At 52.9% G+C, this 17,350-nt stretch overlaps 1 protein-coding gene across 1 annotated transcript in view; it reads right to left on the bottom strand.

The window, feature by feature from the left end:
* Positions 1-15,978, bottom strand: part of GALNT9 (polypeptide N-acetylgalactosaminyltransferase 9) — a 118,205-nt gene extending 102,227 nt beyond the window's left edge. Inside the window, exon 1 of the mRNA XM_068990123.1 lies at positions 15,738-15,978. Within this exon, the coding sequence (XP_068846224.1) occupies positions 15,738-15,978 (241 nt within the window). The remainder of the gene's footprint in view (positions 1-15,737) is intronic.
* Positions 15,979-17,350: the final 1,372 nt, after the last annotated feature.

Here is a 17,350-nt window from a genome sequence, read left to right as displayed (position 1 = left end):
GCCGTGGGGGTGATTAAACCCACACACAACAGCTAGAGAAGCCCATGTGTTGCAAAGACCCAGTGCCGCCAGAACAAAACAAAGACGCCATCAGTCTCCTCTCCTAGCATCACCCGGAAAGTGGCACTCCACAGTTTGCAGTGGAGAAACACACCCTACCCCCCGTGACCCACTCATCACCCACAAGGCTCCTGACAGTCCTCCACGTGCCCGTGACCTTGACCACAGGCTTCACGGAGCATGGGTTTGGAGGTTGAGGGGTGGCAACGATGGCAAGCCAAACATCCCACCACCCTGGCTTCCCTCTCTCTTCCCCGGTGAGAATTTAGGCCGATTTTATGTGCTTGGCTATTAATTTTAATGATTACAAAGCAGAGATAAAAGCAAGAGCCCCTGGTTTGCCTTTGAAGATAACGTCCCTCCCAGTTTCCGTTTTATCCACTCTCTCCAAACACAACGGGTAATTTCATTACAGACAGGTCTTTTAAGATTCCCTGGGGACTCAAACCAATAACATATTGTCAATAGCGGGAAGACTGACTGCCCTTCTGAAACTATGAAGTCATGAAGATTTCGCAGGACACGGCAGTACCTGTAAAATATATTCTCACTGAGACTAATATAATATTTGATAAATCTTCCCACATAGTACTTGTGTTCAACTAATATGAATATTTATGGGACCAAAGCAGGGGAGATAAGGAATGACTGGAAATATCTGGCAAAATGGATTTCCTGGTTCCTTCACTTTGTTAAGTACGTGGGGCCATGGAACGTCCCTCTGTCAGCTCTGTGCAGCTCTGTCCCTGGATTTGGATCTGCTTGCTACCGGGGAGCAGGAATGTGGGATGTTTGGGGGTCCTGTCACTTCAAGGTGACCTGGCTCTGAGTAAAGCCTCCTGAGACCGTCAGGGTGTCCAGGGCCTGACGCCTCCATGCCCGTGGCATCAGACTCCAGTCCTGATGGCAGAGTCTCCCAGGAAATGCTTGTCCCCTGGGCCAGCCCAGCTCTGGGGGTCACAGGCAGGAGACCTCGGAGGCTACACTCGGGTCCTTAGGGAGCCGAGAGCCTGGGTGGCCCAGAGAGTGAGGCTGACTCAGTGTCCCCAGCCCCACTGGGGACAGGGCTCAGCCCCACCCTGGCCTGCTTGCTGCCCTCTGGGGCAGTGGCTGCCTGCCATGCTCAGGCCGGAGCCCCAGGACCTTGTGCATAGTAGGTGCTTATGAATGAATGAAGGAATGAGTGCATGAATGAATGGGCCACTGCAGACCCCCAAGGGAAGGAAACAGAATGGGAACCAGGAGTACTGCCCCCGAGCTCTGTCCTGGAAACAGTGACCTTCCAGACAAAGAATGATGGATAAGCATGAGAGCTTATGTTGACCTCGAAAAGGCAGAGTGCCCCCTCCCAGTGGGGCCCCCCAGCTCAGTCAGCTTAAGCTGCATAACAAGTACCACCAACAGGGGCCAAACAGCAGACATTTCTTTCTCATGGCTCTGGAGGAAAGAAGTCCAGATCAAGGCAGTGGTTTGGTTCCTGATGAGAACCCTCTCCTTAGCTTGCAGAAGGCAGCCTTCCTGCTGCATCCTCAGGGTCCTTCCTTGGTGTGTGCATGCACAGAGCATGAGATTCCCATCCTCCTCTTCTTAGGAGGCCAGTGATCCCATCACGGGGGCTGCCCTCATGACCTCACCTAACCCTAATCACATGCCAGAGGCCCCACCAGGGTTAGGGCTCCAACATAGGAATCTGGGGGACACAGATATTCAGTTCATTGTATTTCACCCCAGCTCCCCAAACTCACATCCTTCTCTCATGGAAAATACACTCACTCCATCCCAACAGCCAACAATATGTGAGTCATAGGCCCACTGTCAAGTGGGTTTGTGAAGATCCACCTGTCTGTCATCCATCATCCATCTACGTCCCTACTCATCCGCTCATCCATTCAAGCATCCTTCCTTCCTCCCTCCCTCCACCCATCCATAAGTTCACCCATCCATCCAGGGAACAAATATTTATTGAGAAAATGTTATGTATCAGGCATCATGCTACCCTATCTGTTCAAACTCTGCCCCATTTCAATTCTTTTCCTTCCATTGCCTTTGCTTACATTTCTGAGGAGCTACTATGTGTCAGGCACTTTCACAGGTATCACCTTGTCTAATCTTCTCAAAATTCTTTCATGGAAGGGTGATCATGTTTCCCACTTCACAGATGGGAAAAGCACAGCTCAGCAAGGAGAACTGGCCTGACACGGTCATCCAGTCGGGGTTTGGAACCAGGTGCATCCAGCTCCAGTGTGCTGCTCCAAACCCCTCCTCATCCCTCCTGACCTTCAACACAACCCACCAACACAGTGCTCCCTTTTGTCGCTGATACTCAATGCCTTAGAGGACAGAGAATGCCAGTTGGCTGCCTCTTTCCCACTTCACTGTAAATTCTCAGAGGAAGGCACCCAACCTCCCAGCTTTGGGCACCCCCTCCTGTGCTCTGCACAACAGATCGTGTTCTGTGAGTAAAGTGTTCATTGGATTAAGCCATCTCCCTGATCCCTCTTCTTCAACTTCCTGTGGACATCTTGGAGCATTGTGTTTTTCTGCAGGGGTGGGGCTGCATAAGAAACAGAACCACAGGGCTGGTGGAGTTGGGTGAGGGGAGGTCAGAGAAAATGTAGACAAGCAGAAACCAGAGCTGGTGCTGAACCAGGTCATCTGAGCCAGAACCACATGCCAGGCGTTACCTCCACGAGCTTATATGCTTCCTCCACTTACTTCTAAGAATAAAACCAAGAGATAATTACTATTTCATCCCATTGTACAGGTGAGGGAACTGAGCAAGGCTGTGAAGGAACCTCCACAAGGCTGCAGGGAGCAGGGCTGCTCACCTGGGTGTTTTGACTCCACAGTCACATTGCAGCTGCAAGGCTCTGCCCCATCAAGGAAGATATAAGCTTGTTTGCTTCCCTGTGTCCACTGCAAAGTGCTCAAGCACACAGAATATTAACACATTTTCCACAATATGCTCAAATAGTGTGAAAATAGTCCCAGGCACTTTCTGTTATTGTCTTTCTCTGGAATAAAATTGAAGCTTGCTGGGTTTCAGATGGGGGCTGCACATAGAATCAATTTGACTTAACTATTCTGTTAAAAGTAAAAGTAGTCCCTTTGGCTAGCGTAGGAGGTATCAGTCCTCACCACCGAGCTCACTAAGTTGATGTCTTCCCAGCTCATCGTCAGGGAGGCGAGGCAGGGCAGGGACTGCTGCCAGTGGGGGCTGACCTTGCTTGGCCATGGTCTCATCAGCAAACTGAAGATAGATTATCTCCTGCACAGGCTGTTGTGAGCGCCAAACGTGGTCACAGACCTCGAGTGCCTAGCATGGTGCATCCACCTTGGTTACTGTTACCATCAGGTGAGTGCGAAGCATCTCAGAATGATGCCAACCGACAGCTGGGACTCAACTCTGGAGCTGTGAGCAACCTTTGTACTGGGGTCTCCCCCAGAAACATGAAGGCTGGGAAGCAGGGCTCAGGGTGTGGGAAGGAGAGCAGCCCTTCACCTGAGAATGCTCTCCAAGAGGTGGCAACATCTACAGGGTGGAGGCAAAGGATGGAGGGGGTGACAGTGCCAGAGAGGAAGGGGTGTCCAAGATGAGGATCCCGGAGGAGGCACAGCTAGCCGGGCAGCCCCCTACCAGTGCCCATTTGCCTTTGGAGCCAGATGGATCTTTCCTAAACTTTCTCCCTGCTCCCCAGAAAAGGCCTGGGGATGAGCCACCCTTGAGGGGAATGGGGGGAGGAGATCAGCTCCCCTCGAGGCTGGGAGGTGACAAGGCCCCTCTCTGCCCAGGCCCTTGCAGCCCCCTAGGCCTTTAGCGGCCTCTCCCAGGCTCCTACCTGCCCTGTGAGGGGCTCCCACCTTACAGACCAGGGGTTCTCAGCCCCACCAACTCAGTGTTCCTATTCACAACACACATCTGTAGTGGTCCCTATTCTGAAATAGGATGTAGATGATACATAACCAGACATATATTTTCTTTTTGAAAACCCATTTAATAGTATGTGTGTGCCAAGTCACTTCAGTCGTGTCCGACTCTTTGCAACCCTATGGACCATAGTCCACTAGGCTCTTTTGTCCATGGGATTCTCCAGGCAAGAATACTGGAGTGGGTTGCCATGACCTTCTCCAGGGGATCTTCCCAACCCAGGGATTGAAACCTCAACTGATAACTTTATTTGCTGCCTCTCTGAGAAAATGGAAAAAAGAGAACACCCCAGCTTCCATCCCACCCAGCTAGCTCAGCTACTGTCCCTCTACCTCAGAAGCAGGAGCAGGAGGAGCTGTCCGAGGTGCTGGCCAGGCCCCAGCTCCTGAGCTGGGGTGCCACCCTCTCACGGACTCCAGGATGGACTCTGGCACCCAATCCTTCCCTCTCAGCTAATTCTCATCTTGGAAATAACACCCTCTGTCAGCCCCATCTCCCTCTCCAGGACAGACCCTCATCTCATCCTCCTTCACAGGACTGGTTCTCAGTTGGGGGAGGAGATGCCCCCAGGGGAAATTTGACAGTACTTCTCCATGTCCCACATTGCATGGGGGTCCCACCACCAATAGTCATCCAGCCCCCAAATCCACAGTGCTTTGCAGAAAGGCCCCATGTCTGCTGCTTCCAACTTCACCCCCAACCAGCATCTAAGCTGACTTTGTCCAGGTCACCCCCACCCTTGGAGCAGCAGTCAGCTCTCAGTGCTCATGGAATGTGACCCATCAAAGTACTCAGCAGTGCTGGTCCCCTTGACTCCCAGGATCAGACACTGGCCTGCCTCACCTCTCTTCTGGCTACTCCTCATCTCCTGGTAGGCTGTCCCAGCTCAGCCAACCTGCCTCTTCCCCTGCACTCACTCCCTAGTCTGGGTGAGACCATAAGGCTATGTGGGTTTCGATAACATCTGCATGTGGGTACTCCTGCTATGGGCTCAACTATGTCCTCTTAAAAGCTGTGCATTGAGGGGACTTCCCTGGTGGTCCAGTGGTTAAGAATCCACCTTGCAATGCAGGGGACACGAGTTTGATCCTGATCAGGAAACTGAGATCCCACATACAAAGGAGCAACTAAGGCTGCAAGGCACAACTACTGAGCCTGTGCCCCAACTGGAGAGTCCGTGTACTGCAACAAAAGATCCTGCATGTCACAACCAAGACCCCAGGCAGTCAAATAAATAAGTACTTAAAAAAAAAAAAAAAAGCTGTATGTCGAAGACCTAACTTCAATGTGACTGTATCTGAAGAGGGGCCTTAGGGGGGTAATTAAGAATAAATGAGGTCACTGGGGGACCCTAAACCAATGGGGCTGTGACCTCACAGAGGGAGAGACATCAGGAATGCTCATGCACACAGAAGAAGCCATCCGCAAGCCAGGAGGGAGGCCTCATCAGAAACCAGCCATGTCAGCACCTTGATCTTGGTTTTCAAGCCTTGAGAATTGTGAGACCATGAATTTCTGTGGTTCAAGCCCTCCAAGTGTGGTACTTGGTCACAGCAGCTCGAGTAGACTCATATAGCTCCCAGTGTGAGTCTCCAGCACGGACTCCCCGACCACCACTCTAGCCAACCCTCCAGGACATTCTGTGCCTCAGGACTCTTGCACTTGCTGGGCCTGGAGCTCCCTCCTTCAGATCTCTGCATGTCACATCCCCACCCTTACCTTCAGACTTCACTTAAAAGTCGCTCCCTTCCTGGGGCCTTCTCCGGACGCATGATGGAGATGCCAGGGCCTCTCCCCTGACACTTCATCCTTCTGCCTTATTTTGCCCGCTACCACGTATCCCTGTTCAGTAGTCTGTTCAGTTTGCTCACTGCGATCGGCAGAATCATGGACCCCAAAGGTGTTCACATCCCAGCCCCCATAACCTGGGAAAATGTTAGGTTACATGGCAGAGAAAATTAAAGGTGTTCATCAGCTGAGTTTGAGCTGGATTATCCAGTGGGCCCCTGTGATCATAAGGACGCTTAAAGGTAGAAGAGGGAGGTGAAGAGGAGAGTGGGGGTTGGGATGTGACTTTGGGAGAATGGCACAAAAAGGCGAAACGCTGCTGGATTCGGAGATGGAGGCCGGATATGGATGCAGGATATGGGTGCTGAACCCCCAGGAAGGGCAAGAAAACAGGCAGGAAAAGCCTCCACGGGGCACCCTTCCCAGGAGACCCATGTCAGCCTTTGACCTGCAGGAGCCTGAGAAGAAGGCTTTCATCACACACCTCTAAACACGCTGTGTTCTCAGACCAGGACGTCTGCAAGAACCAGTATTTCTACAAATTCCTTGATCTTTCTGTGAACAGTACAACTACATTGCACTCCAGTGTCAAAAGCATTAACTCGTTACATACAAATGTCTAAAATATATGACTATTTTGGTAACTTCCTGTTGAGATTTCTTCTATTTTTAAAGAAATATACTTAGAGGCTCATCAACCAGCTGTGACCTCAGCCTCTCAACTTCCAGGAGGTCTGGCAAGTCAGTCCACACGCAACTGGGACAATCAGGACCTCCCCTCGTCCCAGCCATTGTTCCCCTGTACCAGCCCTGTGTCTAGCTCTGGGCACACACTGCCCCTATAGCCTTAAAGCCAAGCCTCATTTCTAACCAGGGTGGAAAACTCAGGGAGGAGGAAGGGGTTTACTCTGGGCCAGCCAGGAGGCTACTGGAGCGGCTACCGGGGCCAGGGTCCATCACAGGCCAGGTACCTGTAGATCGTATTTCTCTGGCACACTGCCAGGCCCGGGGCGGCATATTAAGAGCCATTGTACTTGGGCTCATTTACTTAAAAATAAAACCCAACAGCTGAGGCTTCTGAGCAAGGCCCCTCTCTGGAGGACCGGAAGGTCGAAGGTCGCTGCCTTGAGCCAGGCCAGAAGTGGATGGCGGACCCCCCCCCCCCCCGCCCCCGCCATGAAGCAAGGCAGGGTGGGGGTGCTGGGGAGCAGCCCGGGGGTGTGGTCAATGCTGCTGCCTTCTTTTCAGGACCCAAGAATCAGGGCCATATCTGCACAAGTGGGTTATTTTATTTTTATTTATGTTTTATCAAACTCAAAGCTTTAGAAAGCCTTGGAAAGAGCACGGATCCAGAGTCCAGCATCTCCCCTCATCGGTTCTGAGGCCATCAATCCACAACCCCAGGGGAGACCACTTTCTAAGACCAGGTGCTACAGCTCGGAGCCTCGAGGGCCATCTATGACAGCAACCCCACACTGGTCTTTCCTCCAGCCTTCCTGCAGTATCCATGTCTCTGTAAACCACTCAATTCATGTTACTTAATAGCCTCCTTTAAACTGATGCACTTTTGAATTAAGTGAATTTGCTTCTTAAATAAGTGATGTATTGATACGCAAGATAGGAGACCTCTATCCTTTGCCCAAAATGTTAATCAATAGAAAATGAAGCAGCATTTGGCTATTAAAGTCTAGCTGGATACACAGCCAGCCAAGGATGCTGAGCCTGGGGGTGGCACTAAAGGTAGACAGGCAAGTTCAGAACATGCAAGAGGCATGTTGCCATTGAGCTGAGACTGTCTTGGTACAGTCAGCAAGGTCAAAGAGGATGCATGGGGGACAGCCTTCAGGATGGCAATCTGCCTGTGCCCAGCAGGATCCCGAACTTCGGGCAGTGTGGGTTAGCCAATTGCACTGGACACAGGGATGACTCCCTTCACTCAAGCCAATTCTTTTTGCCTCTACAAGGTTCTGCTTAGGTTGGTGTTTCCATCATCCCCACTTTACAGATGAGGAAACTGAGACTAGAGGGGAGTGACTGACTTGCCTGAGAGGTGGAGCCAGGTATGAACTCAGCCAGTCAACCCCTATGTTCTAGACAGAAGGTAGGGATCTCCACAGGAGTTTTCTGGCCCCCAGGGGACACTTGACAACGTCTCATGCTGCAGCTGGAGGTGGGAGAGGAGAGGACTACTGGTATCTAGTGGGTGGAGGCCAGAGATGCTGCTCAACAGCTTACCAGCACCCTACCACCATGTGCAAAGATTACCTGGCCCAGATGTCAACAGCAACATGTTGAGAAGCCCTGACGAGGGACCCCAAGGCAGGCCACAGGCTGAGCAGGCACAGAATCAAGACTGTCCTGACCCTCAGGTGGCTGGAGAGACTGTGTGTTGTCACTGTCATTTCGGTCCCTCAGATCTGAGTGAGATCACAAATGTGCTTTAAAAATCCAACCAGCTAGACAGAGGCACAGACTTCCATGGTCGCAGATGAAGTCCAAGCATTCCTGGCACACAGGACATTTATGGTGTGTGAGCACACCTTCCTAAGAGCACAGTCCCATGTCCTCCCTGATAGCCACACACCACTCTCCTCCTTCATAGTGCTCTCCACTCACGTAGGTTGGGAAGATCCCCTGGAGGAGGGCATGGCAACCCACTCCAGTATCCTTGCCTGGAGAAACCCCATGGACAGAGGAGCCTGGCAGGCTACAATCCATGAGGTCACAAAGAGTCGGACTGAGTGACTAAGCACAGCACCACTCTCGTGGGGCTGCCCCTGCCCAGATGCCCTTCCCCAATCGCCTCACAACTCACTCACATCTGAGTTCGATCACCACAGAGGAGCTCCCCACCGACCCTTGGTGTCAGTGTCCCAGCACACACAGCCACCGAGGTCCTCTGGCGGTCAGAACTCAGGGCCTCATGGTTACACTCCCTTTGGAGGCTCCAGGAAAGGGTCCTTCCTGCCTGTTGCAGCCTCTGGAGTTGCTGGCATCCTTGGAGTGCTTGGGTTGTAGACGCATCACCCCAGGCTCTGTCTCTGCCTTCTATCTCCTATGTCTGTGTCCCTCTTGATCTCATAAGGACAATATTACCCTTACAAATCACTGGATCAGGGCCCACCCTACTCTAGTACAACCTCATCTACGGATGTCTGCAAACGGTTACATTCTGAGGTTCCCGGAGGACATAAATCTGGGGAAATGCTATTCAAGCCACACCCTATCTAAAGCGGGACCCCGTCCCACCCACCCACTCTCCATCACTCTTCCTCTTGGTGGCCTTTCTTTCTGTCTGGAGTTCCCCTGTTCGCACCACTCGTTGCTCACCTGCCTCCCTCCTAGGACGTCAGCCCTGAGAGGCAGGGACCTGCATCTCCTTCGCTCCTACACCCTGACTCAGCATCAGCAACATATGAGGGGTGAACGATAAGGATAAAGGAGATACTGCCTTCAATCCAGAGAACGAGAGAGCTTCAGCCTGCAGAGCAGTTTCCAAGGACCCATCTCACCATGAATCAGCCTCTCCCCATCCCTCATTTGACACCTGGCTATCCTCCCTTCGAGGGTACCTGTGCTTTTTGAGAGCAGAACAGAAAAGCTGACCAAAGAGCAGAAAGCTGGATCCCAGGCAGTAATGTCCCCAGTAGGACATGGGTTATGGAAGTGAATAGAGACTTATTTTTGTCAAGTTACCAGCCAACGAAGGATAAACTGTCCTTTCAGAAAATAGTGCCGAACCTCTGAAATATGCAAATTGCTGAGCTGAATTGTAAATGCAATCACTCAGCCCCGGCAGGCTCCCAAGGTGGGGGTCACGGTTGGCCTGAGTTATTCCTAGAAGTGGGGCCCCTGCTGGATTGCAGAGTCTCTGGATAGAGCTAGCCTCTCCAGAGTGAGATCTGCTCCTCCCCGGGGAATTGTGTGAGGGGTGTTTATCTCAGGGTGAAGCACCCCTGCCTCTCATCGCCCCAGATGCCAAGGCCCAGGACTGCACAGCGCTAACCTCTGTGACCCCAAGTGGCTCCGGCTGTTCTAATATGGGTGGTTGGTGGTTGGATGGGGTCACAGGCAGACCAGCAGGCAGAGGAGCACAGGCAAAGAAGGGGAAAAAAGGCAAAGCCAACACGCTGTTAATCTTCTCAGGGTGAGTGAAATGTAACTGCAGGCAGCTCCCATGTAGGAGAATGGAAAAAGCCATTCATGTCAAAAGCCCCCCCGCTGGCTGTGGTTGTGTAAAAGCCTGGGCTCTGGTTGGCAGCACCTGCTATTTTTTCACTTTCTGTAGTAAATCAACAACAGCGGGGGATGTGAGACAGATGCAAGGGGAGAGGCCAGCCAATTAATGACCTGGGGTCGGGGCGGGGGTTGGGGGAGGAAATGGCCGACCAATTAATTGCTGCCATTCTGAAGCAAGACCTGCCAGGACCAGTGATTAAATCCTGAACGAATGGCAACTATTTCTCCGGCCACCGTGGCTTTGACTGCTGGGATCAGCAATGCAGGACGTTTTAACTCATAAAGCAGATTCGAGGAAGATGGAGGAAATTGATGAACTCGAGCTGGAAGGGCCCAGGAACCAGTGGGGAGCTACTTCTGGAATTAAAATTCACAATGACTAGGGAAATCTTTCTGATGAAACACACATGCCCTGCAAGTGGAATATCTTAGGTGTCTTCAAAACCGAGCTGCTCGTGCATAGCAAAGGGCTTGAAAACCCTTCTTGTGAATTCAGCACCTTCTACGCACACGGGCTCTCTCAGGAGTGGGCAGACTGGGACAGGCATACCACAGAAGTGAGGAGTGGTCCAGAGGGGCAGCCAGCCCCTCGCTGTCCGCAGGAACCTTCCAGGCCCCTCTCAGACACCCACCCCGCCCCTCCTCCACCAGGCTGTCCTGCAGGCTCCACCCACCTGCGGCATTCATCCTTTGGTCCCTTGAAGGGCACTGATTGGCCATCCACCCCATGCCAAGGTTTGAGGCACTTGCTGTCCTCACATGGCTTGTGTTCTCATGTGATATTTGAATTCCCACGCCAGGTGGGGACCATTTGGACACCTCCCCAAATTCAGCTTCTCAGCTGTGACACCTGCCTACCGCCAAAGCAAGCACCACTGTGCAGGAAAGACGGTTCCACACGGAGGGGTCTGTTCCCCCTGCAGCCCGAGAGACCAAGGCAAACACAGGGTGACCACCTGGCATTCTCTCCATATGCCTCCTTCTCGCCTCTTCCCAGGCACCTCCTGGTCTCAACTCCAAAATTCTTCAATTACTAAAACTCAGGGTGGGGACTTCCCTGTCAGTTCAGTAGTGAAGACTTTGAATGCAGGGGGTGTGGGTTCAATCCCTGGTGGGGGAGCTGAGAATGGAGCTCCCAATGGAGGAGAACAGAAAAAGCGATTCAAGTCAAACATCCCCCTCCACGCCTTATGGCCAAAAAAAGCAGAAGGTAAAAACAGAAGCAATATTGTAACAAATTCAATAAAGACTCGAAAAAATAAAAACACCACTCATGGTGCTCAGACTATTGTTAGGATTTCAGCTTCCTGATCTGGGCCCCCTGCAGTGGATGTAGCCTCAGGGACAAGTGCCCCTTAGCAACCTGACAGCCACTTCCCCACTCTTCCCACCCAATTCACACACCCCTCCCCCCCATCACATCCCCTTAAGCAATACTCTGCTCCAGACCCGGGCTTCCCAAAGTGTGCAGTCAGAATCCTGGGAGGACCAGCACATGGGACAGGATTGTTGGCAGAAAACGAACGCAGCAGTAAATAACATTGACTCATGCCATTAGACTTATCCCCTCTCAAAGGCTGTCTCAATCCCCTGATTTCTTCAAGGAGAAAGTCTTGGTTTCATGCCAATATATCCCCCACACTTGAGATCTCCCTTCTAACAAAGAGAGGGCAGGTTTCTGGCTCAGAGCCTCTGCTGACAGCACTGTCACGCTGGAATTAAAGAGCATGATTTTGTTTTCATTACATTCATTCGCCTAGTCCCTTCCTGCTTACGGGTATGGTGGTGATTTGCAAATGTCTTTTAAAATAAATTTATTCTAAACAAAAACAATCAATCGTTTAGAGAAAGATCCACTCACTCTCTCATCCAACAAATATTTCTGGAGCATGAACTGTGTGCAAGGTACCACCCAAGACCCTTGGCATTAGAACTGTGAATAAAACAGACAAAAATTCCCACCCTCAGATGAACAATAGAACAGGTGTGGTGCACAATTTCTTTAGTTTGAGAGAGCAGGGCCAGCAGGTACCTCTTCCCAGTGGACGGGAAGTGGTGTTGGCAGAGCTGGTAGGAGGCGACCCCCACCTGAGATGTACAAGGCCATCACCGGATAGACCACAACTGGACCTTCTGTTATTTTAACTTGAACTTTTGTTAAGTTAAGAAATGTAGATTCTAAAGCAAGTATGCTTCTAGCAGCTGCCACAGCTAACTTCCTAAACAACCTTGAGCAAGCCCTGCTGTCTCACCGGCCCTCAGCTTTTCCATCTGTACAAAGGATACACGGCTTTGACCTTTGATTGTGAGGGACTTGGCTGATTAGAGGGTCAAGTTAGAGGGAATTAACACACACGTGTCTGAGTTTTAAAAAGCAGCCAACCAACCCAAATGGAAACCTCCCCCTCCCATCCCCAGCTTGAATTCAGCCTCTGCTCCTAAGGGGTCATAGAAGGCAGAAGGGCTTGAACATATGACCAACTGAATGGGATTTCCTCTCCCTTCTCACTGAGCTTAAAGTGAAATTGAAAGTTGGTTGCTCAGTCCTGTCCGACTGTTTGCAACCCCATGGACTGTACCCCACCAGGCTCCACTGTCCATAGAATTCTCCAGGCAAGAATACTGGAGCGGGCAACCCAGGGATTGAATCTAGGCCTTCTGAATTGCAAGCAGCCTCTTTACTGCCTGAGCCATGAGGGAAGCCCACTGAGCTTAGAGGTTCTCCAATTCCACCTTCATAAGACTCACTGTGCCAGTCGCAGGCATGAAACCAGGATGCTGTACTTGATGTGCAGTTTAAGATATTTGGAAGGATGATTTTTGCCTATAAACATTTTTTCTTTTGCCTTGAGCACAAAACTTAGAAGCAAACTCTCACGTACATACAGCATGTGACTATACTGCATTTCCTTAAAGAAAATCCACGCCCTCCCACCCCCCTCCCCCCCGGCCAGGTCCTGTGAATTTGAATCTATGCACACCATTAATAAGTCTTTGCTGAGTCAACAAGACATTTCAAGTAAAGGGCACTGGACCAGCTAAAGAAAGGCTGTGGGGGGTGTTGGGGAGGATGCTCTGTTTCTGGGCCCTGCTCCCCAGGGACAATCTTTCCTTCCCACCAGCTCCTTCAAGCCAGGAGAAGTGTTTCTAGGAAGCAGTCAAGGCAAAGGAAATATAAGCAATAAATCAATTTTGTTGGGGTTTCTCCCTCTCCTTTCTAATCTCAGCTGAATTCATATCAAGCAGAAGCTCCTAGGAATCCATATCCTATTTCTTGGATCTAAAACACAACAGACACTAGTGTAAAGGGCTGTGGCTTGCCTCCTCTGGGAAGCACGCTCCTTGATGTTCTTCAAAATCCTTTAACAGAGGAATCTGTGCCAGTTTGAAGGGTGAGCACTGTTCTCAAAGGGCTTCTTGTGAACAAAGGTCAACCAGTCCTGCACTGTCCTCTCCTTAGTGACCCATCCGGGCTGAGTGCTAGATTGGGGCTCTCTTGTCATGTCCAGAAACAAATACTGAATGACCCCTGGGTAAGACGCTATGCTAGGCACATGGTCTGAGATGGGGATGCAAGATAAAGAGTGGGATTGGTGGGAGAGAAAGAACAGAGATTGGAGGGAGACAGAACAGTTGGGCTAAGGGATGGGTAAAGAAAGAGAAGAGAGCAAAATTGATAGGAGGAAGAGATTTGGTGAAGGGATGAGGGAGAAAAGGTTTTAAAAAGGAGAAAGGGGTGGGAAGAGGAGTAGGAAGAAGAGGGGAGGGAGGAGGGAGAAGCCAGGAGAAGGGAGGGGGAGAGGCTGGGGTGGGCCTGGGAATGACACTCCACTTTCCCGAAACACTTCATCCCCCATCAGTCGGTCGAAGGTCCTGGCTTTTCCTGCCTCCAAGAATCCCGGCTTCTTCTCACCTTGATGTGGGGGAGGGGGGAGAACAGCTCTCAGCGCTGAGCTGGCCGTCAGGATGTTACACAACCCAACGTGCTGCCAATGTTTTTATATAATCCTCTACTTCTCCCCATAAAACAGACCATAACACCCTGGCAAACACACTTCAATAAAGCTGTGTGCTATTACCGGGGCACACTGCCTTCCTGGAGATGAATCACCACTGGAATGGTCAAGTGACAGCTGAACTAAACTTTTCTCCCCTCGTGGTTTCAGCTGAATAGGGAAGATCAGAAAAGCCAAGCAACCCACCAGAACTACCTCCAGAAAAAACCCAGGAGTTCAGGGGTGGTGAGAAGGCACTTGGGAAGCCAGAGGATGTGCTACTCTCCCAGAGAGGGCAGGCATGGCTGCAGACAGCTCCCGTATCCTGGGCATCACCAAGCCTCGGGTTCAGAGCTGCTGCTCCAAGGCTGGCTGGGCATCCAGAAGGAAATCCCAAGAGGACCTCCACATTGGACTCAGTGATGTGCGGAACAGGCCCCGTCTATGTAAGCTGGCTCCCAGACAGCTCCTGCTGGAGCCTGTTACCGATGCTTCCTAAAGAGCATTGCCAGGGGCTGCTGGTACAGAAACCAGAATAGCACAGGACAGAAGGGGAAAGCCTACTAATGGGGTAAACATAAACTTTCCTCTTTCCTCCTTGCACACTGGCACAGAGTAAGCCCGGGGAGCAGCAGCTGCTTTATCCTGCTCTACTGCAACCCAGTGTGGGAAAGTACTCCTCCTCCCCCACTGCCTAGCTCCAAATTGGCCCTGACCCTCCTTGACTCCCACACTGACCCTCAGGGTGACTCACATCCGCTTAGGATGAAACAAGGAGTCCACCTCCAGGAGCCATTTCCTGTAGAAGCTTCCAAGGACTCCAGGTTCCCAGGCACCTTGGCTCAGGGTCCATTTAGGTAATTACTATCTGCCAAGCCCCTGCCAGGACCTAGACTCTATTTGTCCATGAGTCACAGGTTCACAGCCTCATACTTGGCCCACAGCACCTGGTTGATTGAGCCCAGAGCATCCCCAGGATAGGGAACTGAACAGCTCCAGTGGTTGGGGCATAACTCTTTGCAACCCCGTGGATTGTAGCCCACCAGGCTCCTCTGTCCATGGAACTCTCCTGGCAAGAATACCAAAGTGGGTTGCCATTCCCTTCTCCAGGGGATCTTCCTGACCCAGGGGTTGAACCTAGGTCTCCTATATTGCAGGCAGATTCTTTACTGTCTAAGCCACTAGGGAAGCCCACTTTTCTCCACCAACATCTAACGAACACCTCTGAAGGGCAGCATAGCCATCCTGCCTCTCTCCACTTCTTCCTCAAGAGAGAAGAGTGAGTCTGGGCTTAGCCCTGATGCCCCACAGCTCCTGAAGCAGTATGGCAGACTCCCTTGCTCTTAGATCTGGGCACTGCCTGCTCTTAACACAAGTCCTACAACCTCTAGAAGTTCTCTCAGTTCCTCAGGGAAACAAGGTGGAGTCCCTTCATGTGTACTGGTGGGTTGGGGCACTCAAGTGTCCTCTGGGCACATAAGTGTATGTGTAGTCACTCAGGCCAGCATCCTCAGCTACACAGAGGCTGTATTCCCATCTGCCTTCTACCTGACTCACTCCCCAAGTAACAGGAACTCGATCCTAGCCCTGGTTGGCCACCAGGTCCCTAGGGTCCTCGCAGGTTGTAGCGCCAGGGACACAGTTCAACGTCCCAAGCCCGGAAACAATTCTTCCCCAACCCACTCTCCCAGCCTCTTTGTCCCGAGTGAGGCGCTGGCTCAGCTCACCATTCAGCTGGTTGTAGACTACCTCCTCCAGGTGGTCGAGGCGCTGCAGGATGGCTTCGCGCTCCGCCAGCGCGCCCACCTTGGCGTGCCGGCTGCGCACCCGGCGGTCGGCGCTGCGAACGATCTGCACCAGCCCCTCTGAGCGGTCCTGCAGGCGGCAGTACACGGAGAAGAGGATGATGCCCACGAACACCAGAATGTTGACCGTCAGCAAAGTTTTGATCTTCCTGGCCACCGCCATGAACGCGGTTGGAAGCTGGGGGCTGCCTCACCCGCGGGGCATCCCCGTGGGCCCGGTGGACACAGGAGCCTCCGCCTGGCCCGCTGCTTCGGGGACCATGAGCCACCCCAGCTCGCGGCGGGCTGGGGGTGCTGAAGGAGGGGGGCTGCGGGCCGGGAGCTGCAGGCAGGGGCTGCAGGCGGATGCTGCGGGAGGGCTGCGCGCTCTGCCGCCCCGCCCGGGAGCTGTCCCTTCAGCACCACCCGCGCCCTCTCAGCGCGCCCCTCTGCCTCCCGGGTTCCCCACGCGCAGGGGCTGCCCGGGGCCGTGGGCGCAGGGGGGCACTCGGCATTCTCCTCAGAGGGGCGCGGCCCCCTCTCAGGGGAGGCGGGGAGGGCCTCGGGGCCCGGAGAAGAGAGGGAGGCTCGGGCCGGCAGGCGCTCGGCTGGTGTGCGGCTCCTGCCCGCCCCGCAGCCACGGCGCCGGTGCGGAGTGACGCGGCCGCCCAGCTTATCAGCATGCACGCGGGGCCCCGTGCCCGCCCCCTCAGGCCCGCCTCTCCGGGACCGCCCCCTCAGGGACCACCCCCACCCCACCCCACCCGGTGGGGCACGAGGTCTGGCGCGCGCTCTAGGCTCACGAACCGGGTGGGGCGGGGCGGGGCCTCGCGTTCAGGAGACCCAGTCCAAGGGCGTCCCGGCGGGTGCGGTGGGGCGGAGCGCGCGAACAATCTCTCCACACGCCCCCTCCCCAAACTTGACCAGCGGAAGCAGGATCTTGGAGAGTGAGTGTCTGGTCAAGGCGGTGTAGTCTGCGTGGATGAGCAGGGGTAGGTGGGAGGGGAGGCTCATTGTGAGAAGGAGGGGGGACAGTAGGGTCAAAGCCTCCTTGGTGGTTTGTCTCACCTTTCCCTCTCTCAAATTGAATCAACCCCCGGCCTCCCTCCCCTTCCCTCTCTGCAGGGCAGAGGGCTGGGAAGAGCTGAGTCCAAGAACTGGTGCCCCGGGCTTGAGAGTCCGTGGTACCCAGATACACACAGGCAGAACCGCAAAACCCACTGTGGGGACGCGGGAGGCGCAGGCTCCTGGGCGTCCGGTGCTCCAGGACGCGGTCCTCACACCTAAGGGAACAGCAAACCTGGCTGACCCCGCCTCCACGTCAGTCTCTAATACAGCCGGCGTTTTATAGTTGAGACAGCTGAGGTTCAAGAGAGTAAAGACCCAGCTTTGGACCCTGAGCACCAAGAAGGCAGGAGGCTCTATCTACTTCACACTTTCTCCCCAGTGCTTGATGCTCGGTGCTCAGTAAATATTTGTTCAGTGAATAAATGCAGGAACATTCATTAAGAGCTGGTTTCTGTTGGTCGCTCACTACAAAGAGATGAATAAGGACC

This window comes from Capricornis sumatraensis, chromosome 17, assembly GCF_032405125.1.
Source record: "Capricornis sumatraensis isolate serow.1 chromosome 17, serow.2, whole genome shotgun sequence".
Taxonomy (NCBI): domain Eukaryota; kingdom Metazoa; phylum Chordata; class Mammalia; order Artiodactyla; family Bovidae; genus Capricornis; species Capricornis sumatraensis.
The sequence above is the reverse complement of the archived record's forward strand: the minus strand, read 5'-3'. Positions and strand labels throughout refer to the sequence as shown.